This window comes from Hyla sarda, chromosome 3 (genome assembly GCF_029499605.1).
Source record: "Hyla sarda isolate aHylSar1 chromosome 3, aHylSar1.hap1, whole genome shotgun sequence".
Taxonomy (NCBI): domain Eukaryota; kingdom Metazoa; phylum Chordata; class Amphibia; order Anura; family Hylidae; genus Hyla; species Hyla sarda.
In genome coordinates, this window is record NC_079191.1 from 155,749,930 (window position 1) to 155,775,259 (window position 25,330).

At 38.6% G+C, this 25,330-nt stretch overlaps 1 protein-coding gene across 7 annotated transcripts in view; it reads left to right on the forward strand.

Annotated features, from left to right (window-relative positions):
- Nucleotides 1-24,015, forward strand: part of ATP11B (ATPase phospholipid transporting 11B (putative)) — a 162,058-nt gene extending 138,043 nt beyond the window's left edge. For 2 of the 7 annotated variants that reach the window (XM_056565288.1, XM_056565289.1), the window contains 5 exons: nt 2,068-2,171; nt 4,245-4,410; nt 12,217-12,338; nt 16,544-16,677; nt 22,453-24,015. In XM_056565288.1, the coding sequence (XP_056421263.1) occupies nt 2,068-2,171; nt 4,245-4,410; nt 12,217-12,338; nt 16,544-16,646 (495 nt within the window). In that variant the 3' untranslated portion in view covers nt 16,647-16,677; nt 22,453-24,015. Of the gene's footprint in view, nt 1-2,067; nt 2,172-4,244; nt 4,411-5,704; nt 5,791-12,216; nt 12,339-16,543; nt 17,605-22,452 lie in introns of those variants that run through there. The other 5 variants (XM_056565292.1, XM_056565293.1, XM_056565291.1 and 2 more) reach the window with 5 other exon arrangements.
- Nucleotides 24,016-25,330: the final 1,315 nt, after the last annotated feature.

Genomic DNA, 25,330 nt, shown 5'->3' on the forward strand with positions numbered 1-25,330 from the left:
GTTTAAAGGAAAACTATCAGCCTGTTCACCAGTAGATTCTAATACATGTCCCTCAGAAGATCCTCTTCTGGATTTAGTGAATTCCGCACGGGGTGGGGCTCCACCCACTCAATTTACATATTCATTGTCTGTGACTCCACTCAATTTACATTGTCTGTCACTCCACTTGGATGGGGAGTTAGACAATGTATATATAAATTGAGTGGGCAAAGCCCCTCCCCCCTATAGCCTAGTGAAGTGGGGGTCACAGACAATGAATATGTAAATTGAGTGGGCGGAGCCCCGTCCCCTGTGCGTGATTCACTGTATTTAGCAGAGGATCTTCAGGGGTACATATCTCATGACCTACTGGACTTATTTAAGTAAGTGACTGCTCGTTGGATTCCTGTTCACACACACTATAACCCAGTGTATAATTTTTAGTGTGGGTTAACAGGATGACCGTTTTCCTTTAAGAGAACTTATGAATGAATCCATCCTTTACTTGCTTAAAAGGCTGAGACTACAGCTGGATATACACTTTGAATTTATCCAACAGCTCTGTATTAGCCGATAGCTGTGCCTGATATATGAAACAGCCTGAGCAATTTGCTTAAAAGGGTACTCCGGTGAAAACCTTTTTTCTTTTAAATCAACTGGTGGCAGAAAGTTAAACATATTTGTAAATTACTTCTATTAACAAAATCTTAATCCTTCCTGTACTTATTAGCTACTGAATACTACAGAGGAAATTCTTTTCTTTTTGGAATGCTCTCTGATGACATCACGACCACAGTTCTCTCTGCTGAAGTTATTATAATAATAATAACGCTTTATTTATTGTCGTCCTTAGTGGGATTTGAACCCAAGTCCCCAGCACTGCAAGGCAGCACTGAGCCACCATGCTGCCCTTAGCATACATCTGCTATGCATGGTTGCTAAAATGGACAGAGATGCCAGCAGAGAGCACTGTGCTCTTGATGATGTCAGTGTTCCAAAAAGAAAGGAATTTCCTCTGTAGCATTCAGCAGCTAATAAGTACTGAAAGAATTAAGATTTTTTAATAGAAGTACCATATTTATCGGCGTATAACACGCACTTTTAAGGCTAAAATTTTTAGCCTAAAGTCTATGTGCGTGTTATACGCCGATACACCCCCAGGAAAGGCAGGGGGAGAGAGGCCGTAGCTGCCCGCTTCTCTCCCCCTGCCTTTCCTGGGGTCTAGAGCCCTGCTGCCGGCCCTTCTCTCCACCTGGCTATCGGCGCCGCTGCCCGTTCTGTCCCCCTGACTATCGGTGCCTGCGCCCCATTGCCGGCGCCGATAGCCAGGGGGAGAGAAGCGGCACCGACAGCCAGGGGGAGAGAAGGGGCAGCGGCACCCATTGCCGGCGCCGCTGCCCTGTTGCCTCCCCCCATCCCCGGTGGCATAATTACCTGTTGCCGGGGTCGGGTCCGCGCTGCTGCAGGCCTCCGGCGTGCGTCCCCTGCGTTGTTGCTATGTGCTGCGCAGCGCATGACGTCAGTGCGCCGTGCATAGCAACAACGCAGGGGATGCACGCCGGAGGCCTGCAGCAGCGCGGACCCGACCCCAGCAACAGGTAATTATGCCACCGGGGATGGGGGGAGGCAACGGGGCAGCGGCGCCGGCAATGGGCCAGGGGGAGAGAAGGGCCGGCAGCAGGGCTCTAGACCCCAGGAAAGACAGGGGGAGAGAAGCGGGCAGCGACGGCCTCTCTCCCCCTGCCTTTCCTGGGGGTGTATCGGGGTATACACGCGCACACACACCCTCATTTTACCATGGATATTTGGGTAAAAACTTTTTTTACCCAAATATCCTTGGTAAAATGAGGGTACGTGTTATAGGCCGGTGCGTGGTATACCCCGATAAATACGGTAATTTACAAATATGTTAAACTTTCTGCCACCAGTTGTTTTAAAAGAAAAAGGTTTTCACCAGAGTACCCCTTTAAGTCTTGCACATTTGAAGACCAAGTACATATAAAGTTTATTCAGTTTTAGTAAATCTTCCTCATTTTCTTTAACATTTAATTGTGGATATGTAAACGTATTGCATTTTCTTGTTTACAGATGGCCCTGGAAACACAGTTCTGGACATGGATAAATCACTTTGTCACCTGGGGTTCCATAGCCTTTTATTTTATTTTTTCACTGTTTTATGGTGGAATTATCTGGTAAGAGCAGCTGTACATCTGGACTGCAAATGCCATTGATTAGTATACGTATTTCTTTGTTTACTATGTAGGTTGTTGCACAAGAAAACAGCAGTGTTACCTACTAAAGGGACAGTTTGGGATCTCTATGTAAAAAGAAAAAAATATATAGCTAAAACAAAAAATAAATTTTTATTCCTATTAAAGCTTAGCCCAATCTCTGAAGGGTCAGCGGCTAAAATGTACATTTATTAGTAGTCTCAGTAGCTGCTTTTGAGAAATCTTCTAGCATCTAAACATTTTTATTTTGCAGCTATTTTTAGATGCCCATGAAAAACATTAAATGAAAGGGCTTTTCCAGGACATTTGTGCTGTATTATGGATAAATCATGAAATGAAACTAAATTGTAATATGAACACACCTTAGGAATATTGTGCTGTTCCTAAGCATCAGGTAGCCTATGTGGTTCCAATTATTTCTGTTTATCATCCAGACGTGATAACATGACGTCCATGTGCTTATGCCAGCCGGTCACTGCGTGTCGCACCATAGTTGCAGGTCTCAGTTTTCTGTTGCAATAATCTAGTGAGTGACACCTCATCATAAATAGTGGCTTGGTGACAGCATGGAAGTACTGAGGATAGTACAGTCCATGATTTGTTTAGTATTTCAGATTTGAGCCATAAAAATTTAAATATTCCGTTAGTTATCTTTGATTTAATGTGTTTTGTGGGGTTATTCAACACCATTGTAACTGTATGATAATTTTGTGTACACATTTTCGTTTTCTTTTTTTTTTTTTGTGCAAAGTCCACTTGTCAAATGTAACCTTTAAGAAGGAGTTGTCCGATTTATGTAAAATGTCAGCAGCAGGCAGCTAGTTATAAAATACCTGGCTAGGCCATACTTTGTTCCAGTGCTTGTGTTTTTTTCTTTTTTTGTCACTTGTCTCGATGACTTGCTCTCCTTGATCTACTGATGATGTTCCAAACTTGCTGCAGCTGGTTTAGAAAATCTTCAAGAAAGGTCATCAAGGTAAGTAAACAAAATCATCCTCGGGGTGGAACAGACTGCTGGCACTGGACCAGGAGAAATGAGTTTATGGTGTAGTTAGTTACATTTCACCTCTAGCTGTCTGCTGATGTATAATTACATATATTGTACAACCCCTTTAGGACACAGCCCATTTTGGCCTTGAAGACACAGCCAATTTATATTTTTTGCATTATTGTTTTTTCCTCCTAACATTAAGAGACATAATGCTTTAAATTTTTTAGCCACAGACCCATATGAGGGCTTATTGTTTGTGCGACCAATTGTAATTTATAATGACACCTTTAATTCACCCATAAAATGTATGTCAAAAAAATTAATTCGGTTTTACGCAGTGCCTTTTATTGTAAAAATGACAATTTGTCTTTATTCTGTAGGTCAAAGCAATTTAACTGATAATATAGTATATTATTTTTAGTATTCTATAATAAAAAATAAAAAAAAATTTAAGGTGTCATTATAAATCTTACACATTCAACAAAATCATTATGCTTAAAATTGTCCTTTTCTGACCCCTAAAATGCAAGGGTGATTTAATTTTAGAAACTTTTTTTACACTTATATGCAAACATTAGATTGCAATCAGTGTATAATGATCTGGCGGCCAGTGGCAGATAAGGGGACCCTCTGCCATGATTTTAGCTCATCAAACCCCGTGATTACATTGCGAGGGTCTAAGCAGCTCTCTAAGCTAAACGGCATCTGAGACTTAATACCTTAGATGCAGTGATGAACCGCATTGATCACAGCATCTAAAGGATTAATTGCTGGGATCGCCGGCTACTGATGGTAGCAGCCACGCACCGCTTTGAAGCAAGCTCGCTTGCTTCATAACCAGCTCCAGGGCGTTCATTTACGCCTGGTGCGGAAAGTGCGTATATTTCCGCCCTGCTTTGTCTAGGCGTTAAACCTTTGCCCTTTTCTTCTATTCTAGAAAACTTTCCTAAAAATTGGCAGTTGGCCGACATTGGTTAAGAATTACGCTTATCATAAAATGTAATGTATTTTTTATTTTATTTTTACTTTTTTTCTCTCCTCAGGCCATTTTTGCACACCCAAGACATGTACTTTGTATTTGTCCAGCTTCTTTCCAGTGGGTCTGCATGGTTCGCCATAATAATCATCACCTCAGCCTGTTTGTTTCTTGATGTCCTGAAGAAAGTGGTTTATAGACACCTTTATCCTACAAGTACAGAGAAGGCACAGGTATCAAGAACTGTAGATGGCCATCAGACATTCTTTTCAGAGAGGTTATATTAATGGATGTTATCGGTACACACGCATTGTTAACACTTTTTTATTGTAGATCTGAATGCATGCCCAGTAGTCCTATATTTTAATGTCTCCAGTTGATGATTTGTCTCCCTCTTAACAAGCAGTGTACAGAGATTATCTTGAAAAAAATATATTCAGTACTGAAATAATTCTATATTTATGTGCATAGGATAGAAATAGTAGGCTGAATACATATAAGTGCCTGAACTTGCTGCTAATGCAAAATTGCCTATACTGTAAGTGCCTGGGTTTGCTACTGCTGCAAAGTAAATTGTATATTTTTTATATGGCTAAGTACCAATATTTATAATTGCACTATATAACTTTGTAGCTTTATAGTAAGTTATATACAATACAATGATGTTGAGCTGTGCAGCAAGATGAGCCATAATACTGTGAACCACAGCTTTTTACACCATTTCACAAAATACCTGTAAATGTGAATGTCCAGCATGATCTTAATTCTCTTTCTAGAAGTATTTGAATCCAAGGTCTGTTACATGTTTTTATCACGTTAAGTTCAGTTTTTAGTCGTTAAATAAGTATCAGTCATTAAACCAAATAAACTTTTTAAGTGTGCAAGTGTCATTGTATATATCTACACATACAGCCTGGATTTCGTCCTCTGCACGTACAGTTATAACAATGGTTTAGATTGGTGTAATGTCTCAAAATCTGATCAGTAGAGTTGAGTCTTGTAGAATTTGGTGAGCTTGGTCTTATTCTTTGAAGTGTCCCATGTGTGGTGCAGTGGGTCAAATAGGTTCACAGCCACAACCTCGCTACTGTTGTTCCTAAGGAAGTAGCTGTAATTTCCATTAGGTGGTATTATTGTGCATGGTGAAGTGATATTTTCTGTATAATATTTTTTATTTAGGGTAGGGTAACGTATACACAGTGTGAACAATTCGGGAAATATGCTGCATATTCCCCTATGAGCAGACCCACAGGGCTACCCATGGCAGCCTTGTGTGCCTGTAGTGAGGTTTGTAGGCAGGGTCAGCATGCTGATGTGACTGTGACCCGTGGCCCCACCTCCAAACCTCTCTGTCCACACAGGGCTGATGCCGAGTAGTCCTGTGTGTCTGCTCATAGGAGAGTATGCAGTATATATACTCTGCATATACGCTGTATGTGCCCCTACCCGTAAAGAAATTCCTCTCCCATGTTTTGAAATGAAATGTCTTATTGTCGTGTGTTACATACCTTTTCTGTCCACCTGTAGATTTATCCCAACAGAGTTACTTTAAGTGACGAATTCATCGCCCTGCAGCCTCTGTCACGGGCAAGGAATCAGCTGAGCAAAATTAGGTAGAGTAGGAGGGGAGGCTCCTCATTCCTTTTTTTTTTTTTTTTTTTTTAGTTTTGCATGTTGAGGCTCAACTAACCAGCACTTAGATGGAGCGAGGCATGGGTATGAATATGTTACAGCTAGAGCTACCTGCTGTTCATTTTGCTATTCTTCATTTATTTTGTTTATTTTAGCTGGTTAAAGAACCTGCCATAAGAGTGCATGTTGTGAGTTACAGCCCCTAGCATGACAGTCTGATAACAGACCTTTTTTTGTTCCTTTCCTCAGCATGGCTTGACTGCTTGTTGATGAAGGAGAAACATACAATTAAAACTGCTGACTATATTTGGAGCATGCAAGATAATTTCAGGCTGCATTAAGCAGTGCTGTACCATGTGTTTATATACCTTCTTTATTTTTGTCATTGCTTATTTTATTCACTTTCACAAAAAAAATATGCTTAATGACTGTATGTTTGTTCACAGTTAGGTTTTCATGTTTTTGCAATGAACATTATCGGTTGTAGCTATAAAGAGGTTTTTAGGATGTTTTCAGAAATGGCAAATTTGTTGCTGAAATAATTTTACCTTCATTTGCGCTTCAAAAAGCTCTTCAATGTATTGAGTTTCCAGAATTTTGAGTTATATTGTATGTTATATATGATGAGTTTCAAGCAGCCCTCCATAAATACATATATATTTTTTGTGTTCTTTTCTGGGTGGAGGAGTTGGATAACATTTCTAAGCAATTTAAAAAAAAATAGTTTTTCTCCTTAAAAAAGTATTCAAGGGATTTTTCATAGAATACATTTTTCATTTACATGGTGGCCTATAGTGGCAGTACAACATGATCTCTGTCAGCGTTTCCTCTTCCCCATCCTAAGTGCCCTACTACTGGGGGGATTATCTGCCAAATAGACTAACCATGTCTTGTGTAATAGGGCCAGTGATCTGCCGATAAACAAGTTTTGACCCATCAAAAAATCCTTGTACCTGTCAGCTGCACACTCCACTGTGTAATAGGTGATGTGCTTTACTTGCATATTGCTTGAGCCTTGTAATAGGCTTGGTTATGGCCTAATGATAGTTTACAGCGAACATTGCATTTAATTGAGCCCTTACCCTCATGAGGTGTTTGCTCAGCCAATGAAGGGCCGAAGTGGGCCATTGCTGTCACCAGTAATTGGCTGAGCATTTCTTGTGTTGGGACAAAGAAGATGCAGTGCTGACAGCACGGAATGACATTGATAGCGGGCAAGCACAGATTTTTTAAATGTTTTATTGCCACCCTAGGAGCTCTTAAATGTAAAGTGCCCAGAATTTCTTTTTTTTTTATTATTTCTGCTCATCTCTACCTACTGCATGTGATTGGGTCCTGCAAAAGGTCAGTCCATGTGCTAGATTTCGCTAAAGGAAAGTGTATTGACCGCACAGAGACTGTCAATGATACACAGTAGGAGGAAATGAGCCCTGACAGAATATGGGAATCCTGCGCACCTGTGGCACTCAGAACCTCCCAGGGGTACTTGCACCAACTTTACATATTTTAAACAAGTAATTTACATGGCTGGAAAGCACATGATCAACATAGTCAAAGTTGGGATAGCATAGCTGCTTATAAGCCATGTGCTTCGTTTAACTGGGTGCAAAGATGTTACAGGATACCTTTGTCAAATCTGATTTTGTGTCACATGGTGTAACAGCCAGTCTGACGGGGCCCCAACTTTGAAAAACAAAAGTTGCTGGTAAGGGAAACACCAGGGCAGCTGTTTAGCTTATCCAGATTACTGTTGGGTTGAAATAAAAAATCCCCAGTGCTGCTTTAAATCTTAAGTCCAGTGTTGTAGGAGCAACCCATTACCTGGAAATTAACTGTGTGCAATTCCTTTTTCTATGTTTTTGGAATTTTTCATGAATTTTTATGTTTAGTAAAGTAATTTTTTGCATCAATATAGAGATACTACTCTCAAGGCAACTCTAGGTATTAGTTAAAGGCTCTAAAGAAAAATAAGTATAACATTAAGACAATTAACATAACTGCCATTAAGCCATAGAGCTGGTTTACAAAGCCTGGTTGCAAAACTTTAAAAAAGTTCAATTCATTAATATCCTTAAAAAATAAAAAATAAACAAAGGCCTGTGAGCCTTGCCTTATGATATTCCATCTCTTGCTGTAGTTCTATGGGAGCAGAGTTAGACAACTAAGAGGCTTAGAACTTTTATGGCTTGTTTTGGCTTTTAAATACTTGATTCATTATTAATTTATTTATTTATAATATATATATATGTGTGTTTACAACAGCAAGTTTTCTTCAGTAGAAATAGTCTGTAGGTTCAGTAGTGCTTCCATTGCTGGGTTTTAAAGGGGTTATCCAGGAAAAAACTTTTTTTTTTATATATCAACTGGCTCAAGAAAGTTAAACAGATTTGTAAATTACTTCTATTAAAAAAATCTTAATCCTTTTGGTACTTATAAGCTTCTGAATAAAGGTTGTTCTTTTCTGTCTAAGTGCTCTCTGATGATACGTGTCTCGGGAACCACCCAGTTTAGAAGCAAATCCCCATAGCAAACCTCTTCTAAACTGTGCGGTTCCCGAGACACGTGTCATCAGAGAGCACTTGGACAGAAAAGAACAACCTTAACTTCAGAAGCTCATAAGTACTGAAAGGATTAAGATTTTTTAATAGAAGTAATTTACAAATCTGTTTAACTTTCTGGAGCCAGATGATATATAAAAAAAAGTTTTTTCCTGGATAACCCCTTTAAAAGTTCTACCATACAGCCGTTTACTGAGCTATTAGAAAATGGAAATGACAGCATGAATCCATCTGGAAAATAAGGAAACTCTTTTGAGACAGGCTTTCACTTGCAGCCTTATAATGAAATGCAGAGTAAGACGGGGAGTAATCCATCTGTCCAAATGATTTCTCTGTCTTCTGACCGAGTGCACAGTTGCATTTAGATCTTGCAGAGTTTATAAGTTTAGAGATTTCTATTATATAGAGCCATAAAATTGGTCTTGATAGAATAGTGATTGCTGTTATAGAGTAGTATTTTAAGCTTTGCTCGATATATAGATAAGTGCTGATAAACACACTGAGACCTAAATACACTTAAATATTGCAATGGTTTAATAACTACTGTAACTAAGACTAGTATAGAAAATAATAATAAGAACAAGTGGCACTGATACCTTATTCCGCAGATCCTCGAGATAGACACTGTGGCACCTAGGTAGGTAACCAAATAACCCAGCAGCGGCAGTGCTAGGACAAAATGAACAGCAATCACCAATATGAATACAGAAGGACAAAACAGGCGTCCTGGACTCACCTCTTCAATGCTGGCTATACGGCTCTGTCACGATCACACCCTATCAGTCCAGCCAAGACATTAGAGAGAGTGTGATGGTGCAAGGGTTAAGGCCACCAGACCTCTGGGTATACACTACTAGTCCCAGCAAGTCACCAAATTAACCCTTAGATAAACGTGTTTCCACTAGAGCTGCCTTCAGAAAGGTGAGCTCATATATTTAGAGATCAAAGACCAGAGCTGATTAATTAAACATTTAATCTGATAAAAGGTATTACAGTGCTGACTATATAAAAATACAGAAACAAATGACATACAGGTTTAAAAATATGAAAGAGTTTAGCAAGGCAAGTTCAGAAAACAAAAGATGAAGTTCTTACAGCATGATATATAGCAGTCCATGAGAGTGAGCTCCAGCTGTTAGGATGGTCTTGTCAGCTTTTTGCACAGCCTTCAACAACAGTTGAGTCCAGCATATTAAGTCTTATCTGCTTCTTTGGAGGGAAACTCCATTCCCCCCTCCCCTCTGATCCCACCAGGTGGGGGCATCTCTCTTCCTGACCCCTTATCTCTTTGATCATATGATGAGACCAGAGTGCATGACTTCAAAGGAGATACAAACAAACAGCCAAACCCCCCAATAAAATGCAATACACAAACCCACAGTCTGAATGACCCCCTCACCCATGGCTTTGATAATACATCATACAGTTATAATTATAATACACATGTAGGATTTTAATAATCAGGCCTTGGGCCTGACAGGCTCCCATCTCGGGCTGCTAATCCGGTACGATTCTCAGGACAGCGTAGGGCGCTCAGAGGCGACTGCTGGCGGTTTCACGCATAGGTATGCGCTTCTTCCGGCCTTGGCCGGAAGAAGCGCATACCTATGCGTGAAACCGCTGGCAGTCGCCTCTTAGCGCCCCAAGCTGTCATAGTATAGAAGCATGCAGGGACAATTCTTGTGGTGGCTGGAAACTCTCATTACATTATTAAAATATTCCAGAATGAATCCATAACCTGTGCTAGGATCTAAATATTTGTGAATATTATGAAATTATGAAATTATGAAAATTTAGGTGTGACCACTGATGGAATTCATTGAGGCTCCCATAAGGTATAAATGAAGCAGAGAATGCAGATAGAGAATTACGTAGATGGCAAAACCCCTTTAAACTAATGGAACAATTTTGCAGTATCTTGCTCCATCACCACAAATAGTGTGGCAAATGTAGGGACAAATCTAGGTAAACTTTGAAGAGGCACCAGCGCTCACACAAGTGACACAGGCCCCTTAAAGGAGTAGTCCAGTGGTGATTCAGTGGTGAGCAACTTATCCCCTATCCTAAGGATAGGGGATAAGTTGCAGATCGCGGGGGGTCCGACCGTTGGGGCCCCCCGAGATCTCCTGTATGGAGCCCCGACAGCCGGCGGGAAGGGGGCGTGTCGACCTCCGCACGAGGCGGCGGCCGACACGCCCCCTCAATACAACTCTATGGCAGAGCCGAAGCGCTGCCTTCGGCAATCTCCGGCTCTGCCATAGAGATGTATTGAGGGGGCGTGTCGGCCGCCGCTTCGTGCGGGGGTCGACACCCGCTATCTCGCCGGAGAGCCGGGGCCCCGTACTGAGAGATCGCAGGGGGCCCCAGCGGTCGGACCCCCCGCGATCTCAAACTTATCCCCTATCCTTAGGATAGGGGATAAGTTTTTCACCACTGGACTACCCCTTTAAAGAAGAAGATATCCAGTGTTGAAAAACTTATCCTGAAGGGGATTCTAGGGGATAAGTTTCAGAACGCGGGGGGGGTCTGACCGCTGGGGCCCCCCACGATCTTCTGTACGGGGCCCCAGCAGCCAGCGGGAAGGGGGCGTGTTGACCACCGCACAAAGTGGCGGCTGACACGCCCCCTCAGTAGAACTCTGTGACAGAGCCAGAGCGCTGTCTTCGGCAATCTCCGGCTCTGCCATAGCGATGTATTGAGGGGGCGTGTCAGCCGCCGCTTCGTGCGGTGGTCGACACCCGCTATCTGGCAAGCGAGCCGGGGCCCGTACAGGGAGATCGCGGGGGGGCCCAGTGGTCAACCCCCCCCCCCCCCCCCACGATCTGAAACTTTTCCCCTGTCCTTAGGATAGAGGATGAGTTTTTCAGCACTGGACTACCCCTTTAATACAGCTGATTGATAGGGGTTCTAGAAGTTGGCTCTTTACCGCTCCGACATGGATGGGTTATCCAGCGTGACCCTCAATTTTTAATGTCTGGATAACTCCTTTAACCACATAAATACTTAAAAGGTTTACTGTTTTGTGATCTATAGAATATGCTTCTTATCCCTTTTCATTTGAAGGATCCCCCAAAAATCAGCTCAATTCCCACTGCCTAGACCCCCAGTGATCAGGTGTTATTTGTGGGACAGTTTGCTGGCAAGTGCTTCTTTTCCTGTAGCCCTACCACTGGAAGCATTACATGATGCCCCTTGAAATCAATTGGAAATCTCAGCTTTAGGAAATGGAGGTCCTGATTGAGGGGCTCTATTCTCTCAGCTACCTAACAGTCTATTAAAAAAGGGTATTCCAAACTAGACAAACCCTCTAGAACTTGCCTCTCCCACCACAGCAGCTCCCAGTGAGTTCACAGCCGAGCTCTTGTGCTCCCAGCTGTAGGACTCCTTAAGTCGCTCCTATTAATGTTTGTTCCCATGTCAGCGTAGTAACCCCACATAAGTTACTTTTCTGGTAACAGTTTATTAGTAGTTTTTATAATTTTCTACCTCCTTTTATCACTCTATTTAAGTCCTGCTGTGTTATGGATTCATGTATGTATTTTTATTTGTATCTAAGTGGATGTGCATCCTTTTCCCCATGTTTTCTTCAAGCCCTCTTTTATTTTCACACGTTTCACAGCGAGAAACTTAGATCTGCTTATCTCTGCACTGAGGTGTACCATGTAGTTTACAATTCAGACAATCCATTCACACTTGTCTTATCAGCAATAACTGATGTGTATGTGTGTAATGAGGAGATGCTTGCTAATCCTTACTGCGGGATGTTTTTTTTCTATCTTAAGCTGTATATAAACTATCTAAGCATAATAGCAGTAATTTTACCAGAATGTTACTTTTCTGTCCCTTTAGATGGAAGAGGATGAGGGTTCAGTCAGCTCAGAATTTGAATTTGCTGAAAGCGAGCACAGAGGGTCGGACAATAGGCAATTGCTAGCTGATGCATCAAACCAGCAGACACTTGAGCAGACTAGGTAGTACTCCAACTGCACTGTGATCTCTAGTCACCTGTGGACCCTGGTTCAGTGGTTCAGTGCTGGCATGCATTTGTCATATGATAGAAACACTGTGTTCCAGCCACATTTAGTCAATATAGAGAACATCCATTTTTGTGAATTCATTCATTGGTGGACTTGTGCCTTAACCCACATTTTGTGCTTGACATCTTAGACAGCATGACTGACTAACGGTTTTCTTTGTTGGCTATAGTCCTGAAACTTATAACCTTTATTGCACATATTGTTATATTACTGTTTTTCTTGCTTTTCTTTTCTTTTTTTTTTTTTAAGTAATATTTTTCTGAAAATCAAAGTAAACTCCACCATCTGCTACTCTTTTTGTACAATGTACAAGCAGGTCATTGCACCACCTAGAAAACGTTGCCTAGATTTATCAATTTGTCCAAGGCAAAAACTGTTGAGATTTGCCCATAGCAACCAATCGCAACTCAGCCTAAATTATACAAAAACTCTTTTAACTGTGAAAGCTAAGCTATGATTGGTTGTTACAGGCAAATCACTAGTTTTTCTCTCTAGCAGGTTGATAGATCTGGGCCCTATGTTAATATATAAATATGATTTCCTATTAGATGACTCATATCAAATGCTCCAAGTTAAATTTCAGTGTGTGTGAAGTTTACAACTCATTGACTGTGGACAGGTTTATAGAACTACACTTTACTGCAGTGTTGCATGTTCTCCCAAGCTGACCATATACGTTTATTAGCTGACAGCCAAAGGTTAATTTGTCCAGTAGCTGTTTCTAATAAATATCATGCACACATGCATGATCTGTCCAGATTGGAATGCATGTGTTTTCACACATATGACTGAAAGAGGGAAAAGGGCCGCCGATAGACACCTCTGAAATTCAATATACTAGAAATCCCCCCCCCCCAACATCATTCATTAAGGATAAGTTTGGACATCACTTACACACAAAAGAGGACTACTTCTCCCCAAATTAGACAGGTTTATCCAGCCTATGTCTAATATATATGACCACCTTTGTCTGTATTATGCAATTAAATGTTGGAAGTTTTGGCTCACCTTTGATAATGCAGCAGGTGAACCGTATTTAGTTGCATATTTTTTCCGACATGACTGGAACACAACATCTTTAGGACAGAAATCAGATTTAAAAAAAAAGTATTGGTGACACCTAGGCTGTAGTCCTTAAGGGTATGTTCACACTTACAGGATTTGCTGCATATTTTGTTACTGATGGAAGTCAATCGGTAGCGAAATCAGCTGCAGAAAATATTCACGCTAAGAGTCTGTGTTACCATGGAGTTCACAAAATGCTAGCTCAGTGCTGATAAGGTTTGTACTAGATGACACATTTCAGACATGAAAGGGTTAAAAGTAGGAGTATCAGCACTGACCCGGCATTTTTGTGAAGTCCATGGAGGTTTCACAGACTCTTAGAGTTAAAGAAATCCCGGGGTGGAGCTATCAGAAGACATTTACTAAACGGAGAAACATACTGGATATTTGCACTTAAAACGATTTATCCACAAGACCTCAATCATATATTGGACCTTATAACCATGTACTAAATTTACAGTAATATTGTTTATTCAATAAAAGTACATGCATCCAGGTTGCCATTATAAGGGATTGTTGTTGTGACCCCATACTTTGAAGACTATACTGTGAATACTATGCCATGTCAACATGGAATCCAGACCACATTTTCCACCTGTCATTTTTTTATTGTACCATGTGACCAAACTTGGTGTGTATTTTAACATGTTATGTCAGTAATGAAACTACTCTATGACTAAGCGCATTGCTGTGTGAAACGCGTCAGAGGTTTCCTGTTTGTACTTTATCCTGTTAAAGTCCTAAAAAAAAGAGCAAGACATTTTATCCGTACACCGGGTGCTGGACATTTCTCCTTTGTGTGGATTCTGCTGCTTGAAGCTGGAGCGGTGCCGGCGGGTCCACTGCACATGTGATTCGGGTGGCTGGAGTGTAGCTGTAGCTACGGACTATTGCTATTATACAAAAATGGTATATTAGGATATGTTGGAAATGACTAGATCATGTAGCCAAATTGGAGGCGAGCAGCACCAATAGAAAAGCCTTCTAGTAGTGAGTTAAGGGATTTTTTTTTCACTTTTTTTTTTAACCTATTTTTCGACAAAATGGGTCATATAAAGTGATATTAGGCTGTCTAGTAAGTAATACCAGTTTTTCCTAGATTGGATCCTTATTTATTATTGTAAGGGATTTGTTATTATTTTATTATAAGGAATGATCATGTAGGTTAGCACTAAGATGTGTAAACATCAACTCTATTATATGCCTAGAAAAAAAGACATGCAAGGTTACAATGTAGGCTGATACAGTTTTGCATAGTTTGCCTTGGTTTATACTAGAGATGAGCGAACTTACAGTAAATTCGATTTGTCAGGAACTTCTCGGCTCGGCAGTTGATGACTTTTCCTGCGTAAATTAGTTCAGCCTTCAGGTGCTCCGGTGGGCTGGAAAAGGTGGATACATTCCTAGGAAAGAGTCTCCTAGGGCTGTATCCACCTTTTCCAGCCCACCGGAGCACCGGAAAGCTGAACTAATTTATGCAGGAAAAGCCATCAACTGCCGAGCTGAGAAGTTCGTGACGAATCAAATTTACTGTAAGTTCGCTCATCTCTAGTTTATAGTAATTGGTAATTTAGCTTTATGAGTAGACTGACTTTTTATATAATGAAGTCTGCAGACTCATTGGCAACATTTCCACAGTTTACAGGACTCACACCATATTTATTATAAGTTTTAGACAATATTCTATCAGATCTGATAAAAGAAGTGTGACATTGGTAAAAGGGGGTGGGTTATAAAGCGACACTGTATGCTAAAATTGTACCAACTATTAGTAACTAGACAGTCTAGATGTATTAAGAAGTGCATGAAATCTATGGGGAGATTTATGAATGTGTAAAAGATAAGCTGTCCTTGTTAACCAATCACAGTGCAGCTTTCATTACATATTCTGGTCTTGACAAATAAAAGAAGTGTTGTGATTGGTTGCTTTTAAAAAAAAATAATTATTCAGTTTTTATGTATCAGAAAATAGGACACAGAGAGATAAGGTCCTGCGTCTGACCACACTAATGTGTAACTTATCACCCAGCTTAGATATTGAAAAATTATAAGAGTACCATTAATGTGTCTTGGGTGTGCCTAAAATATAACTTTTAATGTAAACTAATAACATTTTTACATAAACTAATAGTGTACTTGTGTAAGCAATCACCACAAATAACATGGGATATCGTTGGTACACCCAGAAGAGACCCAGATGGGCTCTGCTTGGCCTTGCCAGCCCAGGTTGGTCTCGCGTGCATCAATTACTCCCATCAATTTCTACCAATAATTATATTATATTAGTTTATGTAACAATTTTATTAGTTTACATTAAAAGTTATATTTTAGGCACACCCAAGACACATTAATGGTGCTCTTATAATTTTTCAGTTTTTATATATTTACTTTTATGCCAGTTATGAAAAAGCTATGATTTACTATGATTTTTATCATTAATAATAAAAAAAAAATCACTCAAAAACTCTGTGACCCCCACCCTTCCCAGTTATCATTACCCCACCTTGCACACTTTTGAAAGGTGGGGTAAAAAGTTGTATATTTTAGTGCAGTTAACAGCTTGTGCAAAAAATGAGCCTTTTTTTTTTTTTTTTTTTTTTTCCCACCAAAACACTGGTTCAAAGCTTTTGATTCCCCAAAGTGAGCTCTACTCTAAGTTAGTGTTCTATGAATTATCCTGACTTTCTAATATATAATCCTATGTAAGTATTTGTAAAATATTCTGGAGCTTTTTACCTCCTCAGCTGAATAGTGAATGAATACACTTGCCTGACAGCATGGTTGCTGGTGCAATAGTTGTTTGCACGATTTAACTTTTTTTTTTTTTTTTTACCCTTTTATGTGTTATTTTGCAACATTGAAAATGTGTTAATAGATTTCTTCTTGTGTGAATGTTCATAATTATTGACCTATTACAAAATGTCTTAACATGTCTTATACTCGGCAGCTGTATTTGTTTCTTAACCTCTGTTTAGTGTATTTTTTTTTAACTTTGATAAATGTTTCTCTAGCTGATAACTTTATAAGTACACTTGTAACCACCCATCGCTGTCACGTTTTTATCTCCTCCTCAGCTTACTGAGACAGGATCAGGTATCAACTGCTTGGACTCAATGTGCTGCTACACAGGCGGGGAGACAGCGTGTATGTCTTTTAGAAGACTGCTGGAACGAGTGAGGGGGCAATGCACTGCGCCACGGGTCACCAGGTGTGGAAACTCTCTAAATAGCCTTTGCTGCCAACGCTTCTCCTATAAACTGGAAACTGATGAACCTGCAGCTTTAGATGAGTAGGGGAAATCTCTCTTGGGGGCTTAGAAATCAATTCTCATAGGTATTGATAGCAAGACGGAGCAACCTGAGTTGATGAACTGTTCTTATTCTTATTTAATTTCCAATGTCTTCTGTACATTTTATATGTAAGTAAGGCATCTGTGCTGTGTCTTTTGTCTGTCTTTTCTTTCTGTTTAGCTGGCATCTTGTCTGCATAATTTTGTAATGGGCAACATGACCTTGTCTGACTCTTGATCTTCTATTTAACCTTTGGGGCTTTGGTTTTTACGTTGATACACAAAAGATATATTTTCTTCTGTGAATTTGAAGGATTAAATAACAAAGATAAAATACCTAGCATGGCGTCTGCATAGCAGCTGGAGTGAGATGTTCTAAAAAGTCTTTTGTGTATCAACCTTCTTGTACAGTCTATATGTCATTCGTTACTTTAACTCACAAATATGTTTGTGATGAGAAAAAATATCTGCTAAGTTACTGTGGGTCATGCAATATGTTTTGGCTTTATAATTTATTCTGTGTTGACATATAATGCACATTGCACATTATACCTGCCCCATAGATCATTTCCAAACAAGTGTGTCAAGATATGCATACAGTAAAGCTGCCCTTAAAAACTCCATGGTGACATTATTCAGGTGTGGAGTGTCCTTATTAGCTACGGCAACCAATCAGAGTCCACATCTCGCGTTTCCACTGCGGTTTAGGTAAAGTGAACCCTGATTGGTTGTTAATGGCGTCAAGGTCAATGTTTGATTTCTCAGGCCCTTTATACCATAGACTTCAGACATGTCACAAGTCTTAAAGGGGTACTTTCGTGGAAACCTTTTTTTTTTTTTTTTTTTTTTTTTTTAAATCAACTGGTGCCAGACAGTTAAACAGATTAACAGATTTGTAAATTACTTCTATAAAAAAAAAAATCATAATCCTTCCAGTACTTATTAGCTGCTAAATACTACAGAGGAAATGGGTTTCTTTTTGGAACACAGAGCTCTCTGCTGACATCATGACCACAGTGCTCTCTGCTGACATATCTGTCCATTTTAAGAACTGTCCAGAGTAGAAGAAAATCCCCATAGAAAACATATGCTGCTCCTAAAATGGACAGAGATGTCAGCAGAGAGCTTTGTGTTCCAAAAAGAAAACCATTTCCTCTGTAGTATACAGCCCCTAAAAAGTACTGGAAAGATAAAGATTTTTTAATAGAAGTAATTTACAAATCTGTTTAACTTTCTGGCACCAGTTGATTTAAAAAATAATAGTTTTCCACGGTAGTACCCCTTTAAGGTGATGGCATTTTAAATTTGTTAAGCCACGTGTTTGTCAGAACAGCAGGTTAACTTTAATTCCCAGTTCTCTTCACTCGCTTTATGTCATTGTTTGTCTCCAACGAGCAATATGCAAATTGTATATTTTTTCCTTTTTTATATTTAGAATATAAATGACATTATAAAATGCATATTTTTATTTTACATGACTGTGTGTTTAGCTCAGATCATCGACAAGAGTAAATATTTATAAAGAACATGTTATAAACAAAGTGTAATTTTTTTTAGTATTCTTATCCAATCTCCATTTTCATAAATAAATGCATCTTTACAAAGTCGCAAATGCTGTTTTGTTTGGCCAAATGGAAAAGCTGTTTCTGGTGGTTTGTAAACAATCGCTTGCAACGTTCCAATCTTTCACTTGTGGCTTCTTATTCACTCTGATGTATAATGGTGTTTTACATACAAGAAAAGGTCTCTACCTTAGTTTGAAGTGTAGTTCCCACAGAGTTGTTATTCTGCGCTCATTTGCCTTCTACTTGAGATTTGACTTCATGTTTTCTTCGCTTGCTTCCTAATGGCACAGTCATGTAAATCTTAAAGGGGTACACCGCTACTCAGCGTTCGGAACAAACTGTTCCGAATGCTGGAACCCGCGCCTAGAGCTCGTGACGTCATAGCCCCCTCATGACATCATGCCCCACCCCCTCAATGCAAGTCTATGGGAGGGGGCGTGACAGCTGTCACGCCCCCTCCCATAGACTTGCATTGAGGGGGCGGGACGTGACGTCATGAGAGGGTGGGCCTATGACGTCACGAGCTCCCGACTCCAGCGTTTGGAACAGTTTGTTCCAAACGCTGAGCAGCAGAGTACCCCTTTAATGTAGCACAAAATGACTGCTATAAACAGACTGGTATATACATATTTGAAAACGTTTACTTAAAACAGAAAATCATTTATATACGCCATAATGAAACACATTCCTGAGCATCTTTAAAAATATATCAGTAGACTGGTGTAGCATAACAGCTCGTGGGTTCTGTAGCTTTAAACTGATAATTCTTCATTATCGGTGTACAGTTCTGGGTCAACACTAGGTAGAAAAATAATGTCAAATACCTGCATGACTTACACGGACAGAGGTTTCTCTGTAAATATTCTTTCTACAAGGTGATATTCATTATAAGTTGAATCAGTTATCTATTGGGCTCATTCATTTCTCCAAGGGTCTTTTGCGATCTCCTATAAGCCATGAATCAATATGATCTTTATTTATACTGCCTGCTTTTGAAAATTGGTGCTGGGAATCTTCTGCTATCATAATGCAGTCAAAGTCATTTAAAACATTGTATTTCCTGGGTAATATTGGACAAAATCTTTATTTGCATACAACATAATAATGTGATGTGAAATAAAACATTGCTAAGCACTGAAGGACATTTGAACTCTGTTATGTAGTATGCAATGCTGTGTAAGGGCGCATTCACATTACGATTTTACCATCCTACTTCTCACGATTTTTTACTTTGAAATTCTACAAATCTGCATGTCAAGTCTTATCCATTGACTTCCATTCATTAATGATTGACAACAAATGCATCAGTTTTGATCCGCATCTGATTTTGCACGATTTAAGATCGGATTTTTTTTTCATCCGGATTCTAAATCGGATCGAAATCGTGTCCGATTTTTTTTTTTAGGATTGATGTCTATGTAAATCGCATGGAATCATGTGAAACTGTGATTCTATCAGATTAATCGCACATGATTTTTTAGTACACATGCGCAGTAGACTTCAAAACACATACACTTAACTTTATTGCCATTGGCATAGATATTCATTTTAAAAACAGGATCAGATTTTCATTGAAAATCGGATGGAATTTTCATCTGTATGATTTTTGGATATAATTTTAAAATCTGATAGCAAAGACATTTTTACATATGATTGTATACGATTTTTTGCAATCTGATTTTGTCCGATTTTATGGTCCAATAATCGGATGGTTAAATCGTGATGGGAACCTAGCCTAACTTTCTCTTTTCAGATAAGTGCATGGAGGCCTCCTTGTTTTAAAGGACAATTGTAGTGCTCTGTAAACAGTCCACAGACAGGAATACTGTGCCATGCAACTATATATTGTTTTGTATGGCATTGATAGTAACAAAATTATGTAATTATATATTGTTTTGGATGGCATTGATAGTAACAACATTTTTCTATAAGAGATTATTCTGCTGTTGCAGATATAATCATAAAACCTGATCTGTATCAAAATGTGCAGAACTTTGCTCTTCTGGAGTCTGCTCATGCACTCCATACTGGTTTATGGCACATTTGTGTTCTCAATTTTATTACCTGCTTTATCTCATGACACTACCCAGCTGGAACAAGAACATGCTCTCTCTGGGATGAGATCCCATACTTTTTAAGTGGACTTTTTACATGTATTTCAGTTGTCCTTTTATTGTTCCATTTGGTTATCAGTGCATTTGACACTTCTAGGTTCTTCCCTTAACATAGTTTTAGATTTCACAGGCAACATGGAGACCTACATATAGCACTTTAAAGTCAGTATCTCATAGCACCATGCAGTGTATGTCAAATCATTTAGTTATATATAGGAATTTGTTTAAAATGCACCTTCAGTTGTTTTGGCTTGTTCAACCATGTTCCTGTCTACTAGGACTATGTAGTGATACACCACTGTCACAGAAAGAAACCAGCGAAAAATAATTGTGCATAGATTTTTTGACATAAGGATGAGCTAGTATTTGTAAGTACAGTGGTCCCTCAAGTTACAATATTAATTGGTTCCAGGAAGACCATTGTATGTTGACACAAGATAAATCCCCTAGGGGTCTCTGGGCCAATTTAAGTAACACAAAACCTACTTGGGGAATAAATCCCCTCAGGATAAACCCTGACTAGAAATCCCCCATAAAATATAACTTTTAATTATGCTCATTAAAATAATTTCCAACTTAGTGTGTTGCACATTTATTGCCACTAGATGGCAGTGGTGTTTAAAATTATCAACACTGTATCCAGTTGATTCCTCTCCAATAGGATCATGAAATGTCTGACATGCAGACTACTATTTTGTCATTATTATCTAGTGTACCCCAGTGCCCTGCTGCAGCTTGGACACTCGGTGTACTAACTAGAAAGGTCGCTGGTACAGTCTGCTATTAAAACATTAATCCTCTCTTCTAAACGTTATGCCTCATTTCTTTGAGAAAGCCATTCAGAATGGCGAAAAGGTTTAGAAGAGAGGATTAATGTTTTAATAGCAGACTGTACCAGCGACCTTTCTAGTTAGTACACCGAGTGTCCAAGCTGCAGCAGGACACTGGGGTACACTAGATAATAATGACAAAATAGTAGTCTGCATGACAGACATTTCATGATCCAATTGGAGAGGAATCAACTGGATACAGTGTTAATAATTTTAAACACCACTGCCATCTAGTGGCAATAAATGTGCAACACACTAAGTTGGAAATTATTTTAATGAGTATAATTAAAAGTTATATTTTATGGGGGATTTCTAGTCAGGGTTTATCCTGAGGGGATTTATTCCCCAAGTAGGTTCCATTGTATGTTGAGACCATAACTCTATGGAAACCTGGTAATTGGTTCTGAAGTCACCAAAATGTCATCCAAAAATAGGAAAAAGTGAGGATTAGAAAAAAATAAGTAGATAACTAATACAGATAAAGCAAGTCCTTACATATAAAAGTAAGAAAGATCTGCTGGGAGCTGTAAATCACTGTCTATGTAGAGGACAGGAGTTTCTTCGGGGTCCTGTACAGTACACACAATGTCCTAAAAAAGTAAAATGGAGCCGCCCTCACCTGGACCCCAAAAGAGCAGCTAATCGTGGCACAGGTAAAGAGTAGTACAGAACATAAAGTACCACCCTGTACTGTAGGAAAGTGCTACCAGACAGGAATGCAGTGCATATACTTCAAGTAAAATGCCCATTCTGATTGGTCAGATCTTCCAGCCATTGACATGTTTCACACATCTGGACTGTCTGTAGCATTGTATGCTGTTTGGTTTCAAGTTACAATGGTCCAGAAAAGACCATTGTATGTTGAAACTATTGTAAGTTGAGGGATCACTGTACGTGTTTTTCACAATCTTACCATGGCCCTGTTATTATTCTATCCCAGAGTTACCTTTACAGTGCTGCTATCTTTTCTTAGAAGTAGTCATCATTATAAGTCTATCTGCTTAGCTGAGCTCCTGTACTGTAATGCAACAGGTAATTTTCCTTACAGGTTACAGCACAGAGCCTGATATAAAGGTTTCCCTTTACAAATTGCTAGAGCAAGATCACTGCAGACATTGAGGCAGGGCCTGCAGAATTTTATTAGAGGTTTCTAGTTTGCCCATTTGTTTTTTTTTGTTGCTTTAGATCTTGGAGTGAAATGGATCCCTGCTATTCAAATGACAGAAGCATCTTGACTCTTTCGGCCGTGGATTCGACAACATGCTAAAGGGCTGGTCTTACTGGTATAAATGTCTTCCAGTCCTCTTATCATATTTATTATACCTGAAATTCTTGTCTTCTGTCAACAAATCTTTAATGATAATACATACCTCTGTAATATGGAATATCATTTGTACTTGTAAAGCCAATGGGAGTCTGCTCTGGTTATCTTTCATCAACCTATATCGGTTTCTCTTTGATGATGAAGAGTGAGCCGAATATTTTTTTTTTCAGGCATTTAACAATATATCAACATCCAAGAACAGGTTTCAATCTTAGTGATAACAAAGACCATTTTTGAGTTATGTTTTTACCTGGTGAGCTATTATCTTATTCGTGTGCAATATGTTTTGCCTCGCTATGTGCAGGCATATTTATTGATCGGAGTTCTTATTTTCGTTGTCACTTTTTTATGCCAAAGATACTGCTATTCTTTAGTTTTACATTCTGTAAGACAGCTGTACGGTACCATTGTTTTTGTTGATGACCTCTGTTTTTTAAACAACATACAAGAAAAAATTGTTTTCTCCCAATGTGTTTTAAACATTTTTAATTGGATGTGATACAGCTGTGTTTGTGTCCATATCACAGCCGGAACACCAATATCGGGAGGAATTCAGATTACCATCAAACATCTATGGTGATCAGTTCTGTTTAGTTGAACCAAGAAGGGTATAAATATAGACCATAAAATATATAGTTTTATTGTTTCAGTGAAATGGCCACAATGATCATACCATGTGGAGGTACAAAACAAGACCCTATTATAGTTTAGTCTGGATAGCGCCTTTGATTTTGTCCACAACTTTAGTAATGCTATCTATGCACTGATCATACTGCCCCAAACTACAAGCATAACAATATATAATATTATTAAAATCAAATATTACCTGTAAACAAAATCATTTCCATGTAACAGTCTGATGGAACAGCTACCATGTAGATATACATTACAAGCATAGTTTCAAGTGTAACAGGTTGGATTTCTGCACCAGATTTAAAAGTATGAAAAACAGCATCTAGTGGTCACCACTTACAAATTTAGCATCAGTTACATTAAGGTAGTGACAGATGTTTGAGAGGAGAAAAGATCTAGCATTTTCAGTTCTTCATATTAAATGTTTATATGGCATTAACAATTCTAAGCTAGTTGTAACCACAGCACAAACCAGGCAAGGCATTTTGTTAATACAGACTGAATCTTTTCCAAGTGTCAAATTGTGTCATAGTTTTACAGGCTAAAGAGAGAAAATCTTCCATCCTGATAATACAGAAGTCTTTTAATTGTTCAATTTTTAGCTCAGTAGCAACTTAAACCATTCCAAAACTCAGGCAAATCCCTTTTAATCCTATTTTTTTCCTTAATGTATTATTAAATATACTTTGAAACATTGTTTTACCCCAAAGATATACAATTCTTTTTACTGCATATTGTATTATTAAAATGTTTACAGCTTTAAAAACCTAAACATTTTTATCATGTTTCCTTAAACTTTTCTATTTATTACAGTTTGTTTGTGGTATTTTTTTAATCTTGTTTTAGTTTATAAAACAGTCTAAAAAAAACATTTGTTTTTTTTTTATATGTATGAATAATAAATATACGTGTGTGTATATGTATATATATATATATATGCACACACGTATTTGTGTGTTTTTTATTTTTGTTTCCTATTCTTCTTTACGAAATGCTTTTAGTTCAGAAGAAACCTCTTCTGGTTTTTCTCAATAATAATAATCATATTGACAGACCAAAGGTTTACTGTTTTGTGGAATTGCTCTTATTGATTTTGAAGTAAGTGTTTGGCTCATTGTATTTTAGCTATATCCTACTTTTTTTTTTTTCTCACTAAACTGAAAACTTTTACTAACTTTAGCAATGCTGCGAATGTGGCAACACAAAAATGTTATTTTATTTTTTATTTTTTCAAATTGTTTTCATTGCATAAAAGTAGTAAACCATGAAAAAAGTATGGATTTGGTTTTGCCATGATCCTACAGACCTGCAGAATACAGGGTGTTTGTGTGTTATTATACCAGAGAAACTGAGTTCACACACTGCTTACCAATAAAAAAGTTTATTATCAACTTTAAAACATGATTACATTAGCTATATATTATATACATGATTAGGGTACTTAAATGAGGACATCCAAAATACAACAAAAATAGTGCACAGAGGAGAAAGTGCAACTGACTGTAAAATATGTATCCCTTATAACAGATCACAGTGGGTGAAACCCTATCACACGCTGCTCTCCGCTAACCATTAGTATATTGACTCCAAATAAAGCTTATCATTGTCTCATACAGAGATCCCTATAACCACAGTCAATATCACATATAATTAACAGTTCAAACGGCAACTACTGTGACCTAATTCAAATATAGTAAAAAAAAAATCTTAACCATAGAATGGAACAGCCAGTACACTCCTCTTGATGCACATTTCAGGCTTTTTTCCAAAAGCCTCTTTAGAAAGATCCCGAAATGTGCATCGAGGTAAAAAAGTTATATAAGCAGTAGTGCCGTAATCATAATGAAGTTAACCGCAGGAGGAAAGGTTAAAAAACTAAATTAACAAGAAAAAGAAAAAAAAACAGCACAATTGAATTTTACCAGCTTATAATAATAAAACGAAAAAGCTCTAGGTGTCATATGTAACAAAGAAGGATACCAATGAAAACACCAATTTGTGTCTCAGAAATGTTTTGTCACCCCAAGGCCTCTGCAAACTTGATATGGTGCCTGCACAATATCATAAATAAAAGAACCCCTTAAGGATATGCGCCATACATTTACA